Raw genomic sequence first — 22,659 nt, 5'->3', positions numbered from 1 at the left:
AGAAGAAAACAAAACAATCCCACTCTTCTTTGCAGAAATGATTTCAGCCACACTGGATGGGCTTTCATGCACGAACAGCCTCTGTAAGGTCATATCACAGCATCATAATTTGATTTAAGTTAATTTCCAAAACCTTCATTTAGGTTTTTGAAGCTACTCAGAGATGGACATGCTGGTTTTTTTTTTTTATTATTATTATCTTACTTCACAATCCAAGTGCATCTGAGGTCAAAAGGACAAACTGATGATAGGATACACTCTGTCAGGATATCATGGTCGTAGCTCCAACTAAAACCTAAAAAATAATTTAGATCCTGAACCAGCAAAGCAAACCCAGGTCGTCACACTACAGATAAACATTGTGGTGATGTTTAGCCGTCTGTGTCGTGATTTGAGTTTCTCTGTGTGTTTATTTTGAGTTTATGTGTCTCTGAGTTTCCATGTTGTCCTGTCTCCCCTTGATTGTTCCCACGTGTGTCTTGTTCCATGATTACCCTCTGTGTATTTAACCCCACCTGTGTTCCTTGTTCCTCATCGGGTCCTTGTCTAGCTGTCGTTAACCGTAAGTTGTAAGTCATCAGTCGTCCGTCCATTTTCCCCGTTGCTACCTGTGTTGAGCCCTGGCTTCCTCTCAGCAGTGCTGCCAGGGTTTTGGACTATTTTGGATTGTGTTTTGGACTGTTTTTGTGCCTTATACTCATCATTAAAACCATCATAACTCATTTTCAACCTGGGTCCACCGCATCTGCCTCACCACCTCACACCGTTTCATGACAGTCTCTTTGTTGTTGGGTTTTTTTGAAACACTATTAGTTTCATGAATGTTTTCCAAAAAGACTCAACAGAATATATTCTCAAAAGTCATTGTGATCATCCAGATATCTTTTAGAAAGCATGAGTGAGGCGTTCAAGGCTTTTGATGTTGCTCTGGGTTGCTTTTTGATCTCCTAAATGAATCATAGATAAACTTTTTGAGGACTTTTGATAGGCTGGCCGCTCCTGGGGAACTGTTTCATATTTCTCTGTTGTGGTTCCCTTTGGTCTCAAAGCCCCAGAAGTGACTCTCGTTCTTTTCCAGACACACAGAAGTCAATGTCCCGGTGTTATTGCAACCCGCTTCAAGGGTTTATGTTTGAGAAATTCATGATTCTACAGGTCTGGCTGTAATTAGCCCCGCTAAGGAATGTAATCACAAAAATGTGGTCAGTTAATTTATTACAGTTAACTTTTGATTTAACAAGTGGGATAATTACTTTTCCCAATTGGGCCAGATTAGTGTGGATAGCTTTGTTTTCCCCTTAATAAATGGTTTTGTCATTTGAAAAATGCATTTTGTATGTAACTCTGGTTATCTTTGTCTGAGATTAAAAGGTGCTTTAAACCATTAAATGTGACAAAAAAGCAAAACAGAAGAAATCTGTAAGGTGCCAAATCTGTTGTCTTTTTTTTTTACACTGTTCTTGACACCAAGACATTTGCTGCACTAAAAACACAAATCACTTTGCGGTGTGCATCTGGGAGTGGGTTGTTGGACTGTCTTTAAGTTTGTGCGTTCCATCTGATCCGATCCCTTCATTTCCCCCGACGGGAAATTTCGGAACGGGACCATGAAGAGTCCACCTAATGCAATAAGTCAATAAAACATCCCATCATCTCACAGACACTCTGCACAAAAACCTCCTTCCAGGGGAAAGCAGGAGGTTGCTTTCCTCACCATTTCAACATTTTAACATTCTGGTTCACATCCCCTCATTTCAGACTTGATGATAGTGCTGCGGTGAGTAAAGTTAAAGCACAGATAAATCCTTCTTTCCATTTATATTAAGTGGTGTAAATGACGTGTGGAGTAATGTGCAGGAGAAGGTGAAACGTTCCGCATTGCCTTTAGAGTGACCCGACTTTATGAGGGTGCACATATACTTGCACTTACGAGCATTAAAGCTGTAAGTGGCATTTTGAGAGAAGAAAAGAAAGGAGTATATGGTTGTTGGGAGAGTTTCCATGCAGTTATATTAAGATTAGCTTAGTGAATAAATTATCTGTCTATAAAAAAAAAATACAGTAAAGTATACTAGGTGGCCTAGTTTCTGTTATCTATGCAGTTATCAGCTTTGTTGATGAGATGATTAGAGTCACAACAAGATTTTGTCACAGTAAAAGCACAAATGAAGAACTCAAAAAAAATAGTTTGTTTATTTGCATTGTATTAAACATTTTATCACATTATAACAAGTGTCGGTGTATTGTTTTGAATTTTTGTGACACAGCAACATAAAGTGATACAATATTGTGAAGTGGAAGCAAAATTATAAATGATTTCAACTTTTATTTTCTGAACAGTGTGGCATGCATTTGTAATCGGCCTCCCTGAGTCAATACTTTATAATCATCTTTCACATTTGGAAAGGTCCTTTGTAGAATATCTCTACTAGATATGCACCTCTAGAGACGGAGATGTTGGTGCAGTTTCTGCTCAAGCTTTCTCAGACTAGATGTAGACGAATCTCTGAGCGTAAATGTTTAATAACGTTATCAAGATATTTTAAGTGACTGACCAATGCAAAGTGGAGTATCACTGCAAAAACACAACATTTTCTAAAGTATGTTTGCTTACTTTTTAGTTTATTATGCTTAAAATACTGCAAAACTAACTTAAGTTATTTTTCAGCAAGAGACAAGACTTTTTTACATAAATAATTATTGAATATTGATAAAAAGAACTAATTCCACTGGCAGATTATTTTACTTAGAACATGGGAAAAATGTGAAACAATTGGCCAGTGGATTAAGTTTGTTTTTATTATTCAATGGTTATTTACTTAAAACAAGCTCCTATATGTTGCTGAAAATGTACTTGTGAATTAGTTTTGTTATATTTCAAGTGTAACAAGACGTCCGCACTGGAAACTAAACAAAAATACATGGTGAGATTTTGTGGTTTTGCAGTGGATTTGTCAAATGACCATTTGTAAAAACAAACAAATAAATCAATTGTAAGAGATATTTCATTGCTTGACAGCACTGAAAAGAGAGTTTTTGTGACATCTGCTTTGGAGATTTCAAAGTGTCGACTGAATTCTTGTCGCCAGGTTCTTGGCTTTGAACTTCCCTTAATGAGCTAAAAAAAAAAGGACACCATGTTGTGAAAAATGAGACAAACAGTTTACAGACTCACTAAGGTTTGAATATAAAGCAAAACAAAGCAAGAAAATAAGCATGAAATAGTTAAAAGTTATTGGAAACACACTGTAGACTAAGGAAATCAAAGGCCATAGTGAACACTGAAGCACCTTGGGGTTTCTGCTTGCCTCTAATCTTCTTAGTCTCTCATCTCTTTCTATTCTGATTCGAACAAATTACTGCTTCCATCTGATTTGCACTTTTAGCTATTTAAAAATTTTCCAACTTATATTATGGTTTATCCTGTACTCTTATTTAAAGCAGTAGTTCAGTTTTGAACCAATAGTTGTACTTAGGTTCTTTTATAAAGGTGTGTTGTTTTAACTTTTCTTTTCTTGCTTTTCTGCAATGATGTAAATCAACACTCTCCTCCTTGTCAGCAAGGTAGAGAGCTGATTGATTTAGGCGCTGCACCATCGCCCTGGCACTGGAACAGGGAGTGACTGAAGGGAGACCAAACAGGAAGCAATCCTGCAGCAGATCTCAAATGTGTATCCCTTTTTTATGTTAATATCTCATCTTTTCACCTCTTAAAATCCATTATTTTTATTTCTACTAATGCCTCTGGTGTGTCGTCTGACCACAATTTCCACTCTGCCTCCCTCCTTACTTGTGTTGTATCCTCCTCATCTTTCTGCTCTACCTCATGCAACCTCTTCTAATTTTTTATTTTTTTTTTTTGGCAGGAACAGCACTTTTTTTTATTGAAAGTGACCTCTGCCGGGATGGGTCAGATACTGCAGTGTGGGCCCGTTTTCTTCGCTTGGAATTTAATGTAGGGATAAGTAGAAAAATACCTTCCAGCTGAGGAAGGTAGATAGAGCGACGTCCAATCAGAGAGCCCATCAATCTTAGGTAGGTGTGAGGGTTAAGCAGGGCGGCCAAAGGTTTAAAGTACAGTATCTCTCTGTCTGAGATTTTGAGACTTGAGTCCTGGTTGCTGCTTCCCTGCTTAGTTCATCAGTTTAACTGACTTTCTACTGAAGGACGGGAGACCAAACGTGGCACTGCGGAGCGACACAGTGCCACGTTTGGTCTCTGCTGCCATCTCAGAGGAGCCTCGATCAGTCCTGACAACTCAGTGTGTCACCCGGTCAAGCTGGCTGAGGGAGGGAATAAAACAAGAAGCCAAAGCATCCTAGTTCTCTCTCCCGCTGCAACCAGTGTAAAAGTTGCAGACGATGTTACACCATTTTTTAGATCATTTGGTACTTACTATTTGGGACTCTCAGCTTTAGCCTGCGTTGAATTTATTTGTCTTGGCTGGGGCCGGATTTACAAAGATGTGGGGCCCTGGGCTGGAGCAGCTGTTGGTGCCCTATCCACTAAGGACAAATTATTTTATGAATGCAAATTGCAGTAATAGGTAGTCTTATGCATTAGCAGGTATGACTTGACGCAGGGTAGGTTTAATGTCTCCCCTCCCCAATAACTTCATGTTGTTTCCAAAGAATTCAACTTGAATGTTGCTTAGCTTCATAAACAATACCCCAAGCTATTTATGCAACTCATCTAATGTTGACCTATGAATTTGTGTAAAACATTAAAAAGTAAAATAAACAAATAAATCCAAACCCGTCTCCCCAAAACAAAAAATTGTAGCCCTTTCTAAAGTCACATACATTTCCAGTTGCTTCTGCTAAAGTTTGTGGTTGTAACATAACAAAATGTAAAAAAGTTCAAAGGGCGTGAATACCTTTGAAAAGCTCTGTAACGTTCTTATTTTGAAATGCCATGCAGACTGCAAAATATGCAGAGGGCTATTATGGGTATCTGGGGGCTTGTCCGGGATTTTTCTTAAATTAAGCAATAATTATAATCTTCCAGTTCCATAAAATAACAGGACTCATGTTTTGTTTTAATAATTAGACAAGAGAATCCTGGATCAAAAATAGAGCCATGATGGGAAGTGTCTCCGGGAGACGCTGACTTTCTGACCTCGACCTGCTGACCTGACTCCAAATATCCCTGCAGAACTGAACTTCCTCAGAAAATGGAATTTGAGTTCTTATTTAGTGGATGAATAAAGGATGAGCACAGTTCAATATTTAAAGAGACGAGAGCTAACCAATAAAAAGTGAAGTGAGAGGAAATCAATTTTGTAAAACAAACAGAGACTGAGCGATCCTGTGAGACCGAGCCGCACTTTCTCCAGACTCCTCTCTTTCGACTGCGATGCAATCCGAGTGCTTTTCTTGCTTTATATTTGGTGCGTGGTCAGGGTGGGGAACCTGAATCTGTGCTGAGCTGCAGGAGAAGGTGAAAAAGGCAGATTAAACCTCAGAATAGCTGCTCAGTCTTCCTCTAATAGAGCTCATCTTCCTCTGAGACTAATAGCTCATTACCACAGAACTGCCCCCGAGGACCATCCCACACCCCGCTTTTCGTCACAAGCTCCTAACCCCTTTCTCTAAACCCCCACATCTGCATTAACAACTGTTAATAACGTCAAAGTAAACATCATCCAGCCTTCTTTTTTCATGTCACATTCACTCCCAGAGTGAAATCCACCATTCAGTCCGACAGCTTTAACTTTCAGTCGACTCTCTTCTACCTCTGTTCCCCGTCGTTCCCTCGCAGGGCGGCTCTTGTCGACACTTTTCCTGATTTGGAAGGCTTGGATGAGAATTCCCCACCTTAATCTCCTCTGTTTCCTTACTTAACCCTCCCAGGGGTTTCAGAGAGCTGCTCTGGCCGGCACGCACCCACTGACGCGCTCAGAAACGACTGGATCACGATCATTCCCTTTATGTACACTTAATGAGGTCTTGCGTCTTTTACTCTCGTTCCCTTTTCTTCCCCTCACCCTCCTCTTAGTCAGGAGCAATAATTGTCATTCGGGTCCTCGACTTTGGTGTCAGATCAAATCATCGGATAAAAAAAAAAAAAAAATCTGCTGAGCTGCTGTCAGAACCTAGCCCGGCTGGATAATTATTTAAATAGTTATGGTCGAAGCCCTACGAGAAATATGAATTCAGCTCTTTATTAATCAAATAAATATTGAATATACATGTATGTAAGAAAAGACGAAAGGAGAGGCTGTGTTTGTCGTTTGCCTTCTAAATGAGAAATTCTTTACACGCCTGCTGTTGAGACAAGATGTGTCATCATGAATTAGACGACCTGCATGTGGGGGAGCGTGCCTCATTAGGCTGGCTTGTGATCAGCTCCATCCCTTTAAGTATCGTCTCAAACGCCCGATGTGGTCGGGCTTTGATTTCTATTTTTTTCCACTTATAAAAATCTAAAAAAAATAAAAAATGGTGGAATATATTTGCATTCAGTCCTTTTTAAATCTGATGCCCCTAAATAAAATGTGTAATTAAGAAGTTTATCAGAGATTGTTAGTGATCAAACAGCATCGTGACGAGCAGCTCAGAAATAAAGTTGCAGAGAAGTTTAAATCAGAGAGTGGCTGGAAAATAATATTCCAGCCATGTTTAGTTCATTATCTGAAAAATGAACTATGTTAACAAATAAGAGAGCAAAGGCTGGACAGGAAACCGGCTCCATCTCATTTGCAAACACTTGTTATAGCAAGCGTAAGAGGAGAGCAAAATGAACTTTCTGACTAAGATGCAAAACACAATGGTAGAAAACCAACACCGGAAAAAAACAAAAAAAAACAACAACATGAAGATACTGGTCCACCTTAAAACATGGCGGTGGAAGTCAGACCAGAGGAGCCTGGGATGCTGGTCCGAGTTGTGGAGCCAGATGCAGGACAAACCTGCTGCAAGAGACTTTGGGGAGCTTCACCATCCAATATGAGAAAAAAAAAAACCCGGAAATACCAGAGCTGAAGTGAAATGGTTTAGCTCAAACAAAGTATGTCTTAAAGTGTTAAAACGGCCCAGTCAAAGTCCAGATTTGGAACAGCCAAGAATCTGTGTGGAAAATTGCTGGTCAGCTTGAGCAGCTATGGAAAAAAGCAAATAGAGCAAACATTTCAATCTCTAGAAGAGCAAATTAGCTTTACAAAGTATTGACATAAACAGGCTGAACGCTTTTTTCTGATTTTAATTTGAAAGATTTTTTAAAACCATGTATCCTTTTCTAGTACTTTGTAATTATGCACCCCTGTGTGTTGGTCTACTCTACTCCATGGAAAAGCTATAAAATACATTGAAGATTAGATAAACAACATGAAAAAGACCAAAAAAAACCACAAACAAAAAAACAAATTCGTGGGATGAGTTAAAGGTTTTGCATTGCTGATTTTACTGTGACGATGTTGACCTCTCAGAAATGAATTTGTGCATTTCAGTGGAAACGCAAATAAATTCTCACATGTCCTTCCTCCCAGAAAGTGCTGGCTCAGCCCTTTGCGTGCCAGTCTATAGCTGCAGTCCTGGTGTGATGGATGGCCTGCTGAACCAAGTTTCCGATAAAACGCTCCTGTCTGACTCCCCTCAGGAGACGCCGGACAGTAAAAACCAACAAAGAAGAAACGGTGCGGCAACTTTGAGTCAGGCTAACTGACTTTGAGATGGACCAAGCGGGCGTGTGAGGAAACCTGGGACGTGGTTTTGTGGGAAAACCCAACAAAACACACAGGATGCAGATAATTACGCCTTTAATCTGTTTTCAGGTGAACTTCATCACCCAGAACACTTCTGAACTTTGGCTCTTTTCTCTGAAATATTCCGTGGATCACCAGGAGATTAAATGCTACATTTTTATTTTTTTTTACCATCATCTGTCTCGTACCCACTAGTAAACCTACTCAAAACTTTACAAGATGATTCAATAGGAATAAGCGTTTGCCTAATGTACGGGTTTGCAAATCGGCAAAAGCAAGGTCAGCTGCACTGAGGCCTGCAGCTAAAAACAGCCTTTTATAGATCAATGCAGAAACGAAGGAAGGGAGGCACAGGAAGAAGGCAATCGGAGCAGAAGAGGCGTAATTTAATTTTTTCCCGTCCTCCAAGTAGCCTCTCTCTTTTCACCAAGACGCTTCGCTATTGATCTGACATAAGAGCTGTGAGCGAACGAGTGAGGGGAGAGCAGATGAGTGCAGCCCTCCGCAAGACTGATTCAGCCTGACTGAGCTCTGAATGTGTGCGAGAGTAAATGAAAAACCGCTTTGAGCCTCGTTTGGAGGATTTACAAAGTCGATCCTCACATGAATCCTGACAGCTCAGAACGAGACATGACATATGAAGTACATCTGTGGGGGCTTGCTTCACCCTAAAATGAGGGTTTGTTTGGGCGTTTTTTTTTTTTTTGCATAGTTTAGAACAAGTAAGTAACGTACATTGCTGGCTATTGGTTTAATTTTTAAAATCAGATGAATATCTCATTGAAGTCTTTTGCAATGAATAATAATATGTCACTATCTGAACAAGGTTGTGGGGTTTATATGCCATGTATGCCAGGGTGACATATTGTGCAAGGAAAAACTTTGTCACCGACCAATCACCCTTCAATACCTGCACTGATTGGCCAGATACTAAAACAAACCAGCAGTGTCAACACAACAAGGTCAAAATGTGGTTGGAAATACAAGCGCGTGTGTGCTTGCTTGTTTGTTTATGTCGTTTTATGATGTTTTAATATGCACTGTGACATTTCCTCTGTTTTTACAGCTTATGATTTGTGAAACCTTTCTTTGTAAAATACAAAACATATTTCTTTTAGCTTTCCCCAAATATTGCTAAAATCTCAATTTTATTCTCATAAACTTGACGGCTCACCGAATGTCAGCCGAAAACCAGACTGTAATGTTAATATAAGATATTTTTAAAAAAGTTCATTGGTGAATCCTAGAACAGCTTTGGCTGTTTTATTGAGGTTCACTTTAATACTGTCGTTCAAATCAGGACTAAAGCTCAGTTTCATCCACAAGATGGAGATTCAGAGGTTCAGGGATCATTAGTCAGACATTTCCTCTAGAGAAATTCCAAAACAGGTAAAAAGAGATCATTAAAGCATTCTTTACAAGGTATGGCGTAGCTTTTTGCATGCGATTTTCCACCTACTGTCACCAAGTGCCTGAGAAAAGTCCTCTGAAATTACGTAAGTTGCGAAATGATAACATACAAATAAAACTCACATATAACGCCCAGCTGCATCAAATTAAAAACCAAGGTTACTATGGTTAACTAAAACTAATAAATTAAAAACTGAAATTAAGAAAACATCTTCGTTAACTGAAGTAAAAATGGAGAAAAACCATAACTGAAACTTTATTGTGTGTTATAAAAACTAAAGCATACTGAAATTATAGACATATGTCATTTTTGTGTTCATGACTCTATTGGCCTTTTGAACTGATGTGAAATTAATATTTTCTTCCCCACTCAAGCAATTTGCGTCAGCTGTCAGAAAATTGTGGTTCAACAATAACTGAATACAATTTTTGAAAACGCTGCGACACTTTGACCTTTTTGAATTCTGCACTTAACAATTAACCAACGCATGAAAAAACTAAAACTATTATGAAAACTAAACTAAAACCAAACAACATTTAGCTAATGACGGCCAATAAGAACTGGCAAACACAACCTGAAACTGACTGAATCAGAGCAACAGAAAGTGACGACGAAACAAAACTGAAGTTTATTGAGAAAGTCCAACCCGTCTGTGATTAAAACACTCACACTGTCGCCTTCCCTGCAAGGCCTGCCAGGTAAATGGGAGCGATGCACATTTGTTTTCTTTGTGTTGGGTCAGATTAGAGCGCTCAGAGAAGTCCTCTCCAGCTGCGCTCAGCACCGGCAACTCTATTTATAGAGAGAGAGCAAGGCGCGGGAGGAGAGTATTATGTAGTGTCAATATGTTAGACAGCAGCAAACTACGGTGATATGTTGCTCTAGTAAGAGAGTGGAGAGAGGAGATGTCTGTGTGTCTGAATTCACACACACACACGCACACACCCACACACACACCCCTACACACACTCGGTGGCCTGGCCTATAATCGTTCCCATTTAAAATGCTAATTTGCTCTCTCCCGCAGGTGCCTGAGTGTGTTTTAGACTAAATTGCTCGTCATAGCGGGTCAATCTGAGCTTAATGAATTCGTGTGTTCTCTCATCACACTTACCGATGCAGGATGTCGGACGGCAGGCAGGCAGGCAGGCAGGTGCTCTGAGCACTTCAGGGGTTTGAAAGCGAAGCCCGTGCCCTCTTCCTGCCTCCTCGGTGGGTGCGCTCAGATGAAGTTCCACATGTGCCCATGAATATTTCACTCAATCTCTTGGATTAGACTTGACCTGTGACCTTCTTCGTTACGGGATAAATTTACTAAGATCAGTGACTCTAAGCTACCAGTCACACGGGATGACCGGTCCTGGGGTGAGCCTGACTTTGAGGTGAAACAGCAAATGGAGGCAGATTCCCTAAAATGATTGGGTTTCTGGCTCTGTTTGAAACAGTATTGGCACACAGCCATAAGTTCTCAACGGCGTTTGGGTCTGGACTTGGACTGGGCCGTTATGACCTGTGAATACGGTTTGGTCAACATCATTTTATTGCAGTTAGGGTCTTATGCACTGCAAAAACGCAAAATATTACCAAATATTTTGGTCTAGTTTCTAGTGCAAATATAGCACTTTGAAATTAAGACAAAACTAAATTACAAGTGACTTTTTTTTTGCAAGATCTTGGAGCTTATTTTCAGTAAACAATTCTTCAATATTGAAAAAATATTAGTTCCCCCAGTAGATAATTTCTCTTACACCTAATACTTTTTCATCATTTGTTTACTAAAAATAAACTCTTATATCTTGCTAAAATGTTCTAAGTTAATTTTGTCTTCTTTCAAGTTCACTAAGTTCTAGCACTTTACTTTCATGGTGCTAAAAACGCAGAAAAAAAAAAATCTATCCACTGATGCAGCGCCATCATATCAGCACAGGGTAAACATACACATACACATTTATCACATCATGCTTTTAGCTAAACTCTGTGCTTCATCATCGTTTTCTTGCTATAGGCTGAAACCAATGTGGAGAATGCAAACCCAGAGAGTGCAGCTCTCTGCGGTCTCTCATGTTGGCACAGGCCATTTTGCCTCCAGCGATGGAAGCGGGGCACGACGAGGGTTGGTTGTAAGATTTCCTGAACACTAAACGTTCTCCTGGCCGGTCGACATCGATCCTCTTGTGCTACAAAAATGGGGTTACAGCCCACCGACGTGAATCAAAGATAATGATCCGCCAAAAGGGAGGCTATCTGAAGGGTTAAGGAAACGAAGAGCAATAAAAGTCAAAGAGGAAAAACGTCCAGCATAAAAAGGTTGCATGGACGATGTGAACCTGGCCGCTGGCTGTTTGTGCTCCAAAGAGAGGCAATAAGGAATCAATATTGTAAATGTGACTGATTTAGTGTTCATCACCAGCTCTGATGTAATGCTCAATGCACGACTATAAATTAGCTCATAGAGAAGTGGCGCCATGGAAGGCTTTAACGAAGCACACACACACACACACGCGCACACACACACACACACATACACACACACACGTGTGCACCCCCACAAGCGATGCGATCATTGTAACCATGCAGAAAGAAGCAAGAGGCTTCTGGCTAGCCTGCGTTAGCTTTTGCCTCTTAATAAAAATTCAAAAATTACAGGAAGGCTCCAAAAAATAAACTAATAATAATAATGTTTGAAACACACACACACACACACACACACACACACACACACACACACACACATATGTATATATATATATATGTATATATATATATATATATATATATATATATATATATATATATATATATATATATATACATATATATATATATATATATATATATATATATATATATATATATATATATATATTTTTTTTTTTTTCCATGCAGGCCTTATTTGACTAAAACTATAAATCTGGAACAACAAACAGGTAAGATCAACTCCTCGTTTCAAAAATCACACACACATCCTCAGTGTTTCCTCAGGAGCTGCATTTCCATTCTGCAGCTCAGAAAGTGAAATATCTCACGTTTCCAGGGGAATTAAGTTCATCTAAAGGAGGGGATTACGGAGAGAGCCTTACACCTTTATGGTGTCAGGTGTTGGCCTGCAGATGACTCTAAATCGAAACAGGAAATGTAACCTCGTGAATAGGTGGCAAAACTATTCATATCCCTTCAAAAAAAAAATTTACATTACGACTCAGTGTATTTTATTTAACAAACACACAACCGCCATGTCAAAAATATCAAAATTTCCCAAAAATACACATAGCTCATAGAGTGAGAACGTTTGGAAAGGGTTGAATATTTGATTTACAGAAAAATAAGCATTGAAATATTTCAGTTAACCTGAGAAAAGTTTATTCAAGTGTGCGTTTATGTCCCTTTTATTAAAAAAGGGGGCGGAGGGGGCTATCTTACCTGATTCACATTGAGTAACTGGCCAGCATTTCGTGGAGGTAAGAGTCTTTTGCATGAATGTGGACGAATCCAGCTCTTCCTGCCACATTTCAATTCGAGAGTTCAGTGTTTGTTTGTGAGGCTTGGAAAACCAGAGGAGAAGCGGCTGAAAGAAAGAAGAAGAAGAAGAAGAAGAAGAAAAAAAAGGCCCGCTGGCGTTTTCTGATTTACTGATACCCAAATCGACCTGTTGCTTTATTTAACACATGTGCTCGGTGTATGTGGGCGTAAAAGGAGCAAAGCACTTCTGCTTTTAAGCTCTATCGGGGCTGGTACTGCGCTGCCTCTCCAGGCGTCCCTGTTCACTCCGGAACCCCCAAACCGCCACCGTCTGGCTGCAGGGGGGACATCTGAGACTGCTTAGTCGGCGCCGATGGTTATGATGCAGGAAGAGAAGAAGAAATGTGATTAAAAATAAAAATAAATTTATAGCAGTCTGAATATTCAGCCACCCTCTCACTTGTGTTCCTCCCTCCGCTCAGCTCCTAATTCCTCTGCAGCTGGTTTGCTGCTGGCCTTTCCCCTCTCCTCTTGTTAGCCGATGTCTGTGGGCGGATAGCGCCGCTTCACTGACCCCTCGACCCGCGGAACACCGCTCATCCTGCGTTTCTCTACGTTTTCGTCCAACTCTCAGCACCAGATCGTTCTGCTGCGGCATGCGAGCCATGCAGCCACAGGGCAGGTGCAACGTCGTTTCCTTAAGATTTCAGAGAAGCAGCGACCACTTAGGTTTAAGCAGCAGCAGCAGCAGTGCGCCACTTCGCGTCAGTCTTACGGGACTTTTCTACGGAGCTGTTCTAAAAACGCTTTAGTGCGTCTAGTCAGAGGAAAAATGGCGGGTTTGGGAGATGAGACAAACTCCTCCTGCAGAGTATTCATATGCCTTCATCTCCCACACAACGCTTAGTTAGACAAGCTGCTGAGAGCAATATGGTGACTCTGGAGGAGATGCAGAGATTCTCAGCTCAGGTGAGTCTGTGGGCAGAACAAGTAGTTTTTATTTAGACCTGTCCGTTCTGACCAACAACCAATTGAGAACATGTGGCAACAGTTGAAAATTTTCTCAAAAGAGAGGTTCTCCATTTGTTTTTGCTGGAACTTGAATTATTTCAAAAGGAAAGTTGGGCAAAAAAATAAAAAATAAATCTACAAAACTGGCAGAGAAATTCCTCAAGGTGGTTCAGATCAGATTGTTTATGTAGTGTAAGTTCACAACAAATGCACTTTACGAAAGAGGTCCAGTTTATACACCGAAATATGTCATCGGTTCAATCCAAACAGAATCGAAGTTGATTTTAAACATCCCAGTTCCATCGCGTTGATTAACAGTGAAGTTCATTCCTACTGGAAAAAAAGTTTAATATCTAAGTAAACCCACCAGATTGCATCGAGTCGCCAACTTCCATCAGTCTCTCCTCCTAATCCAGCACACTGACAGTAGACTGGTCAATTAATTCATTAACGTTATAGTAAAAGCGCAATTAATGACAGTAGAGAAGAAAAATCCCTCTTAGCAGAAAGAATTCTCCAGCAGAACCAGAACCTGGTTCAGTGTGAGCGGCCTTCTGCCTCATTCCGACTGGCGGTTTGTGAAGACAGAGCATCCGCACACCATGGGCGTAGGTTTGGGTGTGGACGGTCGTGACATGTCACGACCAATATTCAAGGGATATAAAATAGTCCCGACCAATTTTTGCCATATTAATAAAAAAAACAAAAACAAAACCATATGTATTTTTTTTAACAAAAACAAAATAAATAAACGAAAATCTACATTGATTAGTTTAATATTTCAATATACTACGCAGTGGTAGCATTCATTTTAAAATTCGCTGTTATGAACTATGACGACCCGCTATTGGCTCACAGAACGTGGATCTACGTTCTTTGATTGGCTGCACCAGGCGGCGGCCAGGTGGCCACACGCGGAACGGAAGCTCGGTCCACGGTGCTGACAGTGAACGCGTCTCCTTCTGAGTTTGACATTTATTATGAGTCTCCGAGACCATGTCGCCACCAAAAAGTAAGTTGTAAGGTCCCACCAAAACTTAGACCAAACCTACGCCCTTGCCGCACACACACATAAAAAAAACAAAAAAAAAAAAACAAAACAACGGTCCTGGAGTACTTTCTATGTCAAAGAGAAAACAAAAAGTCAAGATAAACACGTAAACTCTGGCCCAGTTGTAAAATTCGTTAACTATTGACGTAGAGTCCTGAAGACAAACACAAAGCCACGGCTTCAGATTTCTTACAGGAACATATGCGTTGAAAACTATCTACCTTTTAGTTCCACTTCACAATTACACGGTGGTCTCTTGTAACGTTGTGTTTACATATGTTAAAATTTATGGCTCTCATCTTCCTAAATCAGTATGTTTTACTTTGTACATGAAACCTGTTGCTGAAACCACCACATGTTCACATGGTGCAAGCAAGCAGGGAGGTGAAGTGAAACAATGGTCTCAGTCCTCTCTGTAAAATGAACAGCAAATCAGAGGAGTTGCTCAAAAACAAACAAACTGAAGAGAGATAAAAGATAAGAATGGAAGGGGAAAAACTCCAGGACGTCTCTGACCATGCTTTGTTTTTCTCCCTTTGCTCCAAATGTGTTAGACTGCAGTCTGAATTAAGTGCGTTCAGTTTAGAGGTCCGGCAGCCATAACTCTCCAATCAAACCTTTATTTGTTCCCAATAAAATGGAAAATAAAAAGCCAAATAGGATGCATTGTTATTGTTTACATCCTCGGAAGACGACGTAGGGTTGGGAATCGAGCTGGACGTGTCGTTGAGAGAGGCAGGATGAGTAGTGAGGAAAAAAAGAGGGGGAAGGAGAGTGGGACAGGGCAAGAAAGGAGGGGAGATGGAGTACATAATTAAGTCCATAGTCTGGCTCTCTGCAGGCCTGCGGCACACTGCTCTAAAATGCTGATTCAGTACACAGATAGACCTAGCAGTACAGGAGACAGAAGGGGTGGGAGGCGGGGAGGCTGTACAGAAGAAATGCACTGAGGCGCTAAAAGAAGGAGGGAGGTGTTGCAAAGAAAGACCTGCAAAGCTTTAACATAACCAAAGTTAAGCTTCTAAGTTATCCGTTAAAGAGGACACAGTTATGGATCTGCAGTGTTAAACTTTAACGTCATCTGCAGCCAGTCCCGGACTCCATCAAACATCGAACATTTTTCCAGCTGCTTCAGAAACAGCAGCACAAACTCCCGGTCTGCGCTAACAGAGGAGGACACTGACACTCAGAGGCTCAAGCATGAAAGTGTCTGTCGCTGCAGAACGCCCTCCCATCACAGTGCAGCTTGGAGCTCCTCAGTTCTCTTCCATAACCAGATTGGAGCGAAGAGAGCAGTGAAAACCGTTTGGTTCGAGTCTCGGACCGACACCGGGTCCAGCCGGGAGCCGACAAGCAGAGGGGTTAGTCACAGTTTAAAGTCGTCAGTCTGTCGCCGGCCTGGAGGAGCAGAGGGAGTCCACATCTATAATTCATCAGCCTGGCTGCCAGTTGAACCTGAGGCCGTACACACAATGCACATCAAAGGAGCAGGGGACTTCTTACTTTTTAATTTTGTCTTTCTAATTAAACAGCAGTTTTTCTTGTCATAAGAAGACAGTTTTGACAAATTGTGCTTATAAGAAATTTCGATGCAGATTTTGATTTTGTCAAAAAAATTTATTCTTATATTGTTTAGTGTTGCGAAATCTGGGCAAATATAAGTAAAAAAAAGTACCAAAGTGTTCATTCATGCTCAACATTGTTTAACTGACCCAAGCAAATCACATTAAAACATATTTCTCTCATCGGTTTTTTTCCGTCTCTGGTTGAATTGATATCAAGAGGGAAAAAGCTTCACTGTTTCATCTAAACTTGCTGTAATGTGATATAAACTAATCATAAGGTAACTTGTGATACCAGCCGCAACGTCTTCTAATACCTGAGCACATTTAATTAATAAACATTCATAATACAATCATTCGCACAAAAATGTCCTCCTCTAGCTTCAAATGACTTTTAGCGGAAACGTAAGAGCTTAAAACCCCCCCAAAAAAACACGCAACACCAGACTCAAACTCAGCAGGGGTTGAATGAAAACAAATGAAAGCAGCAGAGGGTTCGACTCAGCAGGCCCAGGTGTCAGCCGTGTCCGTTGGCCTGGTTCTGCTCACATGGGCTGAGATCAGGTTGGGCCTCTTCTTTTGGCAAAAGACCCCAACTCCTGAGCAGGGCGAGGCGCTGAGCCGGGGGAGTGGAGAAGTACTCCTTCTGTCTCTCTGAGTAGGTCTGTCCCACAGGGACGATGTCTCGGTAGCTCCAGTCCTAGTGGTAAAGAGAAATTGTAAAATGTGATTGTTAAAAAAAAAAGGCTTGGAATAATCTAACGTTTATTGTGTTTGGTATGTACCGAGCTTAATTGCTATTAGAGCAAGGCTAGAGAGGATTATACCAAATATATTGTCTCGGTCAGGGATTATGACGTTGTTGCTGATCAATTTCTAATGTCTGGTTCATCTTTTAGGCACCCACATTTTAAAAACTTTAATTTCTTTCAGCAAATATCTGGGGGGGTTTTTTTATAAAAAAAGAAAAGATTTAAAAAATATTTTTTTTATTTATTCTCAGAATCTCCAGCACACAGAAGAAACTCCAGAGTTTCAGAGAAGGCAAAACTGCCACATGACTGCTCTTTTATTTAAAGGTTATCTGTCTGCAGTTGTTTGGTTTAAGACAGATTTATTTTTTTTGGTGTGTGTCTATAAGATGGCTTGTGAACCTGCCAGTGGAGGTTAAAGGCCTCCAGCAGCTTGATTCTGTCTTCTCTGGAAGCAACGCAGTCCGGAGGATCGGGCTGCACCAGCTCAGGGCCCACCGCCACATCCTCAAACACCAGCAGGGCCCGGATGGCAAACCAGCCGCCGAAGCTCGGATGAATGCAAACTCCAAACATCTTCTGCCGAACAAACAGACAAAACGGATGAAACCTGAGGTGGAGAAACAGCGACAACAACAAATGTTCCTGTTTTTGGACGAACAAATGGATGGCATTACTCTTCCGCCCCAGGGCTGGTCTGTGACGTCAGACTGCTGGTAGTAGAACGCCGCTCCAGACACGTGCGCGGCAGTCTGCGCCAAGAACTTTGGCTTCCTGCTTGGCAGCAGCTCGTAGTCGTACCTCACATCCACCTTCAGTTCTGGAAAACACTGAGGGAGAGAAGAAGACGATATTTAGACGTCCTAAACAAGTCAGAGATGACAAGAGCGAGCGGATATAAATTTGCGAAACGCAGAACGAGAGAAGAACTGTCAACCTCTCCATCAAACAGCAGATAACGTGTTATCTACTGTTTGACAGATAACTGTATCAGTGCCTGTAGGTCTTTAAGACAAAAGTTTGTAAGGATGCAACGAGTCCTTACAACAGCATTTACACAACAGTTCAGTAGATATTCTGCTTTATTGCCACGCCTCCTTCGCTGATTCTTGAGTTATATAAGAGACTCAAAACGGGGGTTTGATCAAGCCAAGTTCATTTGCACAACCCAGTTCAGTAATAACACAGTTCCAAGTGCTGTGCACTATAAAACATAATACAGAAACCAATTAGGAAATAAGCAACAATCAAAATCTTCTATCAAATACACATTATATGACGTACCCATGATACCCACAGGCCCTTCTATAGCTCACCTCAGTTGCTGCTTTGATGTGTCCATTTATAAAGAGCAAAATGCATTCCCATCCTTAAAACCTGTCTCGTTTTGTCATATTGTGACCAGAAAGTTTACTGTATTTTACTGGAATTTTAGGGAATAAACAAAAAATAGCATATATTTTTAAAGCAAAAACAAATGATACAAGATTTTCATTTTTTTTTTTTAAATAAGGTGAAAAGTGTGGTGTGCATTTGTAGTCGGCCCGCTACTCTGATGCCACTACATAACATCCAGTGCAACCAAATTAGTGCTGATGCCCTCCAATGTGTGATTTAATCTGAGTATAATCCCAGCTGTTCTGCGAAGGCCTCAGAGGGCTGTTAGAGAACATTAGTGAAGAAACAGCATCATGGAGGACAAGGAACACAGTAAACAGATCAGTGTGCAGAGACGTAAGCGCGTTGTGTTTAGACGACATCAAAACTGAACTCTTTGTGTGATGAAAAACTAGCACCAAACATCGATTTGAACACATTATTCCCACAGGTGAAACACAGTGGAGGCACCATCATGCTGTAGGAAAGTGTTTCTTCTACAGGTGCAGGGAAGACAGTCAGAGTCCTATTAGAGGTGGCAAAAAGACCTAAGACCTAAGTGAAAGTTCACCTAGTAGCAAAACAATAAAATGCGCTTAATTTTCTGGATGTAAGACAAACTGCAAGAAAAAGTTTTAGTAGGATGAGTACTTTTGCCAGGCAATGAGTCGTGATCAGAGTTAGTCTGCAAAGATATAACCTGGCATGTAAGCTGTGAGTTTCTGCAATAAATAGTCATAATATTTAATATAATGTCATAACCAGATTCCTGTATCTGTCAGAGTGCTTTACTTCTACTCTCACCTGTGAGACTGCAGTGGAGACACAATGCCGGACACATTGGTCCACAGGGTCGGATGGCTTCTGAATGCTGCTGTGCTCCAAGAAGGGCAGGAAGGCTTGTTCAAACATAGCAGGAGTGCTGAGCACCACCACGGCCAAGGCATCATCTGGGTAAGGCAGGTGAAAGGAAGGAGGCAACACTGAGTTATACCAGCCTACCTACAAACATGGAGGAACAAAAACTCCGATAAGAGCAAGCAAGGGAGAAAAATGTGAACAATTTGCATGTAAAGCTAATTTGCTTCAAATCCCAGCTGTTCAGATTAGCTTTACATGTAGCTAAATATAAATAAGAATTAAGTAAAGCTAAACATGGATTCAAATTAGAAGCTAATTCAACTAATCAGGACGCTACCATACCTTTAGAGGGCACACTTCAAACCCTAGTTTAGTCAAACAGCTGCCTAGTGGTCCTATCACACCCTCCACACTGGCAGAGGAAGCCGCCATTGTTGCGTTGGTAACGCGAGGCATTGAATTGTGGGATATGGTGTTCTTTTGCGAGCCACATCGAGGACTTACGCCATGTTTCCGGTTGTTTCTGCTATCATTTGTGTGAAATACAAACGTATTTTATAATACAAAAATGATAAAATACGTAGCGTCGTGTATTCACTGAGTTACTGTTGGAATTTGTGTTTGTTTTTTACTTCTTAATCATAAGGTAACTTGTGAACAACAACTCCCACAAATCCTAGCTGCTTACGCTCCTCAGGAACTACGTAGTGGTTAGGCGTTTCAATTTTTCCCCCCACAAATTGCGTCGCCCCCTTCTGGAGGAACGTAGGCACTGCGGTTTGACCGGGAGTCAAAGAAGTCAACCAACTTCTGCGGTAAATAAAAACTTAATCTAACGGGTTACATCTTTCAGGTATTTTACAGGTGATATCTAGATCATTTACACTGTAAGTTATGCTACGTTTTTGGAGCAGGCGAATCTTGTTTTGAATGTCAAGTGAGCGCTCTACGAACATTATAAAGTGTGTTTTGGTGGAACTAAAAGCAACTTTACAAGTGTGCTGTAACAGATATCTTCAGGTAGCAGCTGCTGTTTTGGAAAGCGAAAGAAACCGCTACACAGCTGGCGAGGGAGTAACATAAGAGGATCAGGCTGAAAAAGTACAAATTATTCCCTTTTTTGTCTTTGAACCCTCAAATTTTACTTCTAAATTATTTTCATAACTGTTTCATAACCTATTTTCCTTTTGTCAAAATTGTATTTTAAAAATGTTTTGTATTTTTTAGCCAAAATTGCTAATACTGTATTTTATGATGGCAAAACCAAATTATAGCACAAGTACTATTAATCTATTTTAAAAAAAACACTAAACAAGGCCACAGCTAGAACCTTGATGATAACACTTTCAAGACATTTAGCTTTGGTGAAGGTTGGCCAGCAGGTGACGCCAGAGCTCAGGATATTTCATGAATACGGCTGATGAGTAACAGTATCAATAGGGGACAGGTGTGTGTGTGTGTGTGATTGCTAAGGTCGTCTTCAAGATATGTCACTGAAGTTTTGCCAAAATCAAGAACCGCCTTCAAGACGAAAACTTGACGCTCTGAAGTCGGAACAGTGTTGTTTCCCTCCACACTGGGGCTTCAGACAGCTCTCAACGGGACACGGAGCAATTATATATATTAATTTATCACTAATTTACTTATTTATTTATTTATTATAGGGCTGCACAGTGGAACAGTTGGTAGCATTGTTGCCTTGCAGCAAGAAGGTGCTGGGTTCGATTCCCGGCCTGGGGTCTTTCTGCGTGGAGTTTGCAAGTTCTCCCTGTGCATACGTGGGTTCTCTCCGGGTACTCCGGCTTCCTCCAAAAGTGACTGTCAGGTTAATTAGTCTCTCCAAATTCTCCCTAGGTGTGAGTGTGTGTGTGAATGGTTGTTTGTCCTGTATGTCTCTGTGTTGCCCTGTGACAGTCCAGTGACCTGTCCAGGGTGACCCCGCCTCTCGCCCGGAACGTAGCTGGAGATAGGCACCAGCAACCCTCCTGACCCCCCTAGGGACAAGGGTGTTAGAAAATTGATGGATTGATAATATATTTATATTATAAGTCATACTTTTCCAGCGCAATATAGTACTAAAATCATATTTTATATGTTCAGGTACCCTCTGTGCAAATTAAGTTATTCCTAGTGAGCGATTAGATTAAAAATGGACAGTAATGTCAATTCAATTGAATCTATGAAGTCTTTCTCAGGTGAAGTCTTCATGGATTTTATTTGATTTTGTATCACTTTGAAATAAACTAATAGAATAGATAAACTAGGAGTTTTTTCTGGATTCCAAGTTTGTTCTAATTCCTGCTCTGGGTTGAGCGAAATATCTTCTGGATCACTTTGTTCTAACCACTAGATTTGATTCCTGCTCTGGATTGAGTGACGCTGTTGCTGTCATCAATCAGGGAAGGGTTATACTTCCAAACGAAACGAAGTGCACCATTATGCAAAAGATTTTTCACAAATACTCTAAAGAATGCAACAAAAAAAGAGCTCCTTGCCATTACAGTTGCTCAGTTTCCCCTTTTGGTAAACTTATTTTTAGATTATGTTTATTAGTGTGGCAGTATGCCCTGTGGGCCCTGAACGCACCACACAAGTGCCTGACTTTAATTGGTTGTAGCGCTGTCTGTATATAAAGGGCCCTCCCTCACCTGGTAGACAACACGTTCTCCTTCCGGTTCAGACTTGACTGTTTACTGGCGCTATACGACTGACGCGCTTAATACATTAATTGCTGTTCAAGCCTTCTTCTGGTAAGAAGTTTCTCACACCTTTAATATCTGTAAGTCTAGCTTTAGCTCAGCTTTACTTGTAACATCTAGGTGACTTGTACCAGCTGACTGCTTCTTCTCCCTGCCAGAGGCATAACGCATCAAGCTCAGTGGTAAGCGAAAGCTCATTTTACGTATGCTTCCAGATTCTATTTTTGACATGTATGTTTGATAGACGCTGCTGTTTGTCTTTGGCCGGCTGCTTGCCCGTACTCTGTTGTCCCTGGTGGACGGTCCGTCCGCCTGTGACCTGGTTATTCGTCGTCGGCTGACGGCGGCCTGCCCGTCGCCCTGGTTGTCGGCTTCATACCCGCTGTCCTGGTCGGCGTAAGCTGGCTTTTGACTCTCGTCCAGTGTGGCTGATTCAGGCTGGTTTATGGCCAGCTCGTCCTGATCGCTCTGGCTGGCGTTTGCTGTGGCGCGGCGGTTCGTCTCAGGACGGACTCCTAACTTGGACTGCTATTGCTTGATTTGTGAGGACTGAACTGTATAACCAAGAAATGTATGTAATTTGAATGTCTTTTCTTTTGTTGACAGGAACGGCCAGCTCGTGGTGGACTTTCTGGGTGGTGGTATTTTCTTTGGTTTGGTGCACGATTTTCTTTTATTTGGTTTGCTGTGTTTCCTTCGTAGGTCCCTGCCAGCTTCGAGCTGAGCCGTAAATGTCATTTTAATGTGTGAGTGATTTTAAACTAATATATTTCT

The 22,659-nt window shown here is 41.0% G+C and overlaps 1 protein-coding gene across 2 annotated transcripts; it reads right to left on the bottom strand.

Moving 5' to 3' along the window:
- Positions 1 to 16,236: 16,236 nt before the first annotated feature.
- mmachc (methylmalonic aciduria (cobalamin deficiency) cblC type, with homocystinuria) lies at positions 16,237 to 19,642 on the bottom strand. Of its 2 annotated transcripts, none has more exons than XM_005795681.3 (5): positions 19,529 to 19,642; positions 19,130 to 19,327; positions 17,626 to 17,778; positions 17,351 to 17,527; positions 16,237 to 16,896 (listed from the first exon to the last, which is right to left on the bottom strand). In XM_005795681.3, exons 1-5 carry the CDS (start codon positions 19,640 to 19,642, stop codon positions 16,714 to 16,716), a joined length of 825 nt encoding a protein of 274 aa, XP_005795738.2. In that variant the 3' UTR covers positions 16,237 to 16,713. The 2 variants fall into 2 exon arrangements, with proteins under 2 accessions (XP_005795738.2, XP_023195090.1); XM_023339322.1 differs by having other exon boundaries at positions 17,355 to 17,527; positions 19,529 to 19,619.
- Between the last annotated feature and the right edge of the window lie 3,017 nt (positions 19,643 to 22,659).

This window comes from Xiphophorus maculatus, chromosome 9, assembly GCF_002775205.1.
Source record: "Xiphophorus maculatus strain JP 163 A chromosome 9, X_maculatus-5.0-male, whole genome shotgun sequence".
Lineage (NCBI taxonomy): Eukaryota > Metazoa > Chordata > Actinopteri > Cyprinodontiformes > Poeciliidae > Xiphophorus > Xiphophorus maculatus.
The sequence above is the reverse complement of the archived record's forward strand: the minus strand, read 5'-3'. Positions and strand labels throughout refer to the sequence as shown.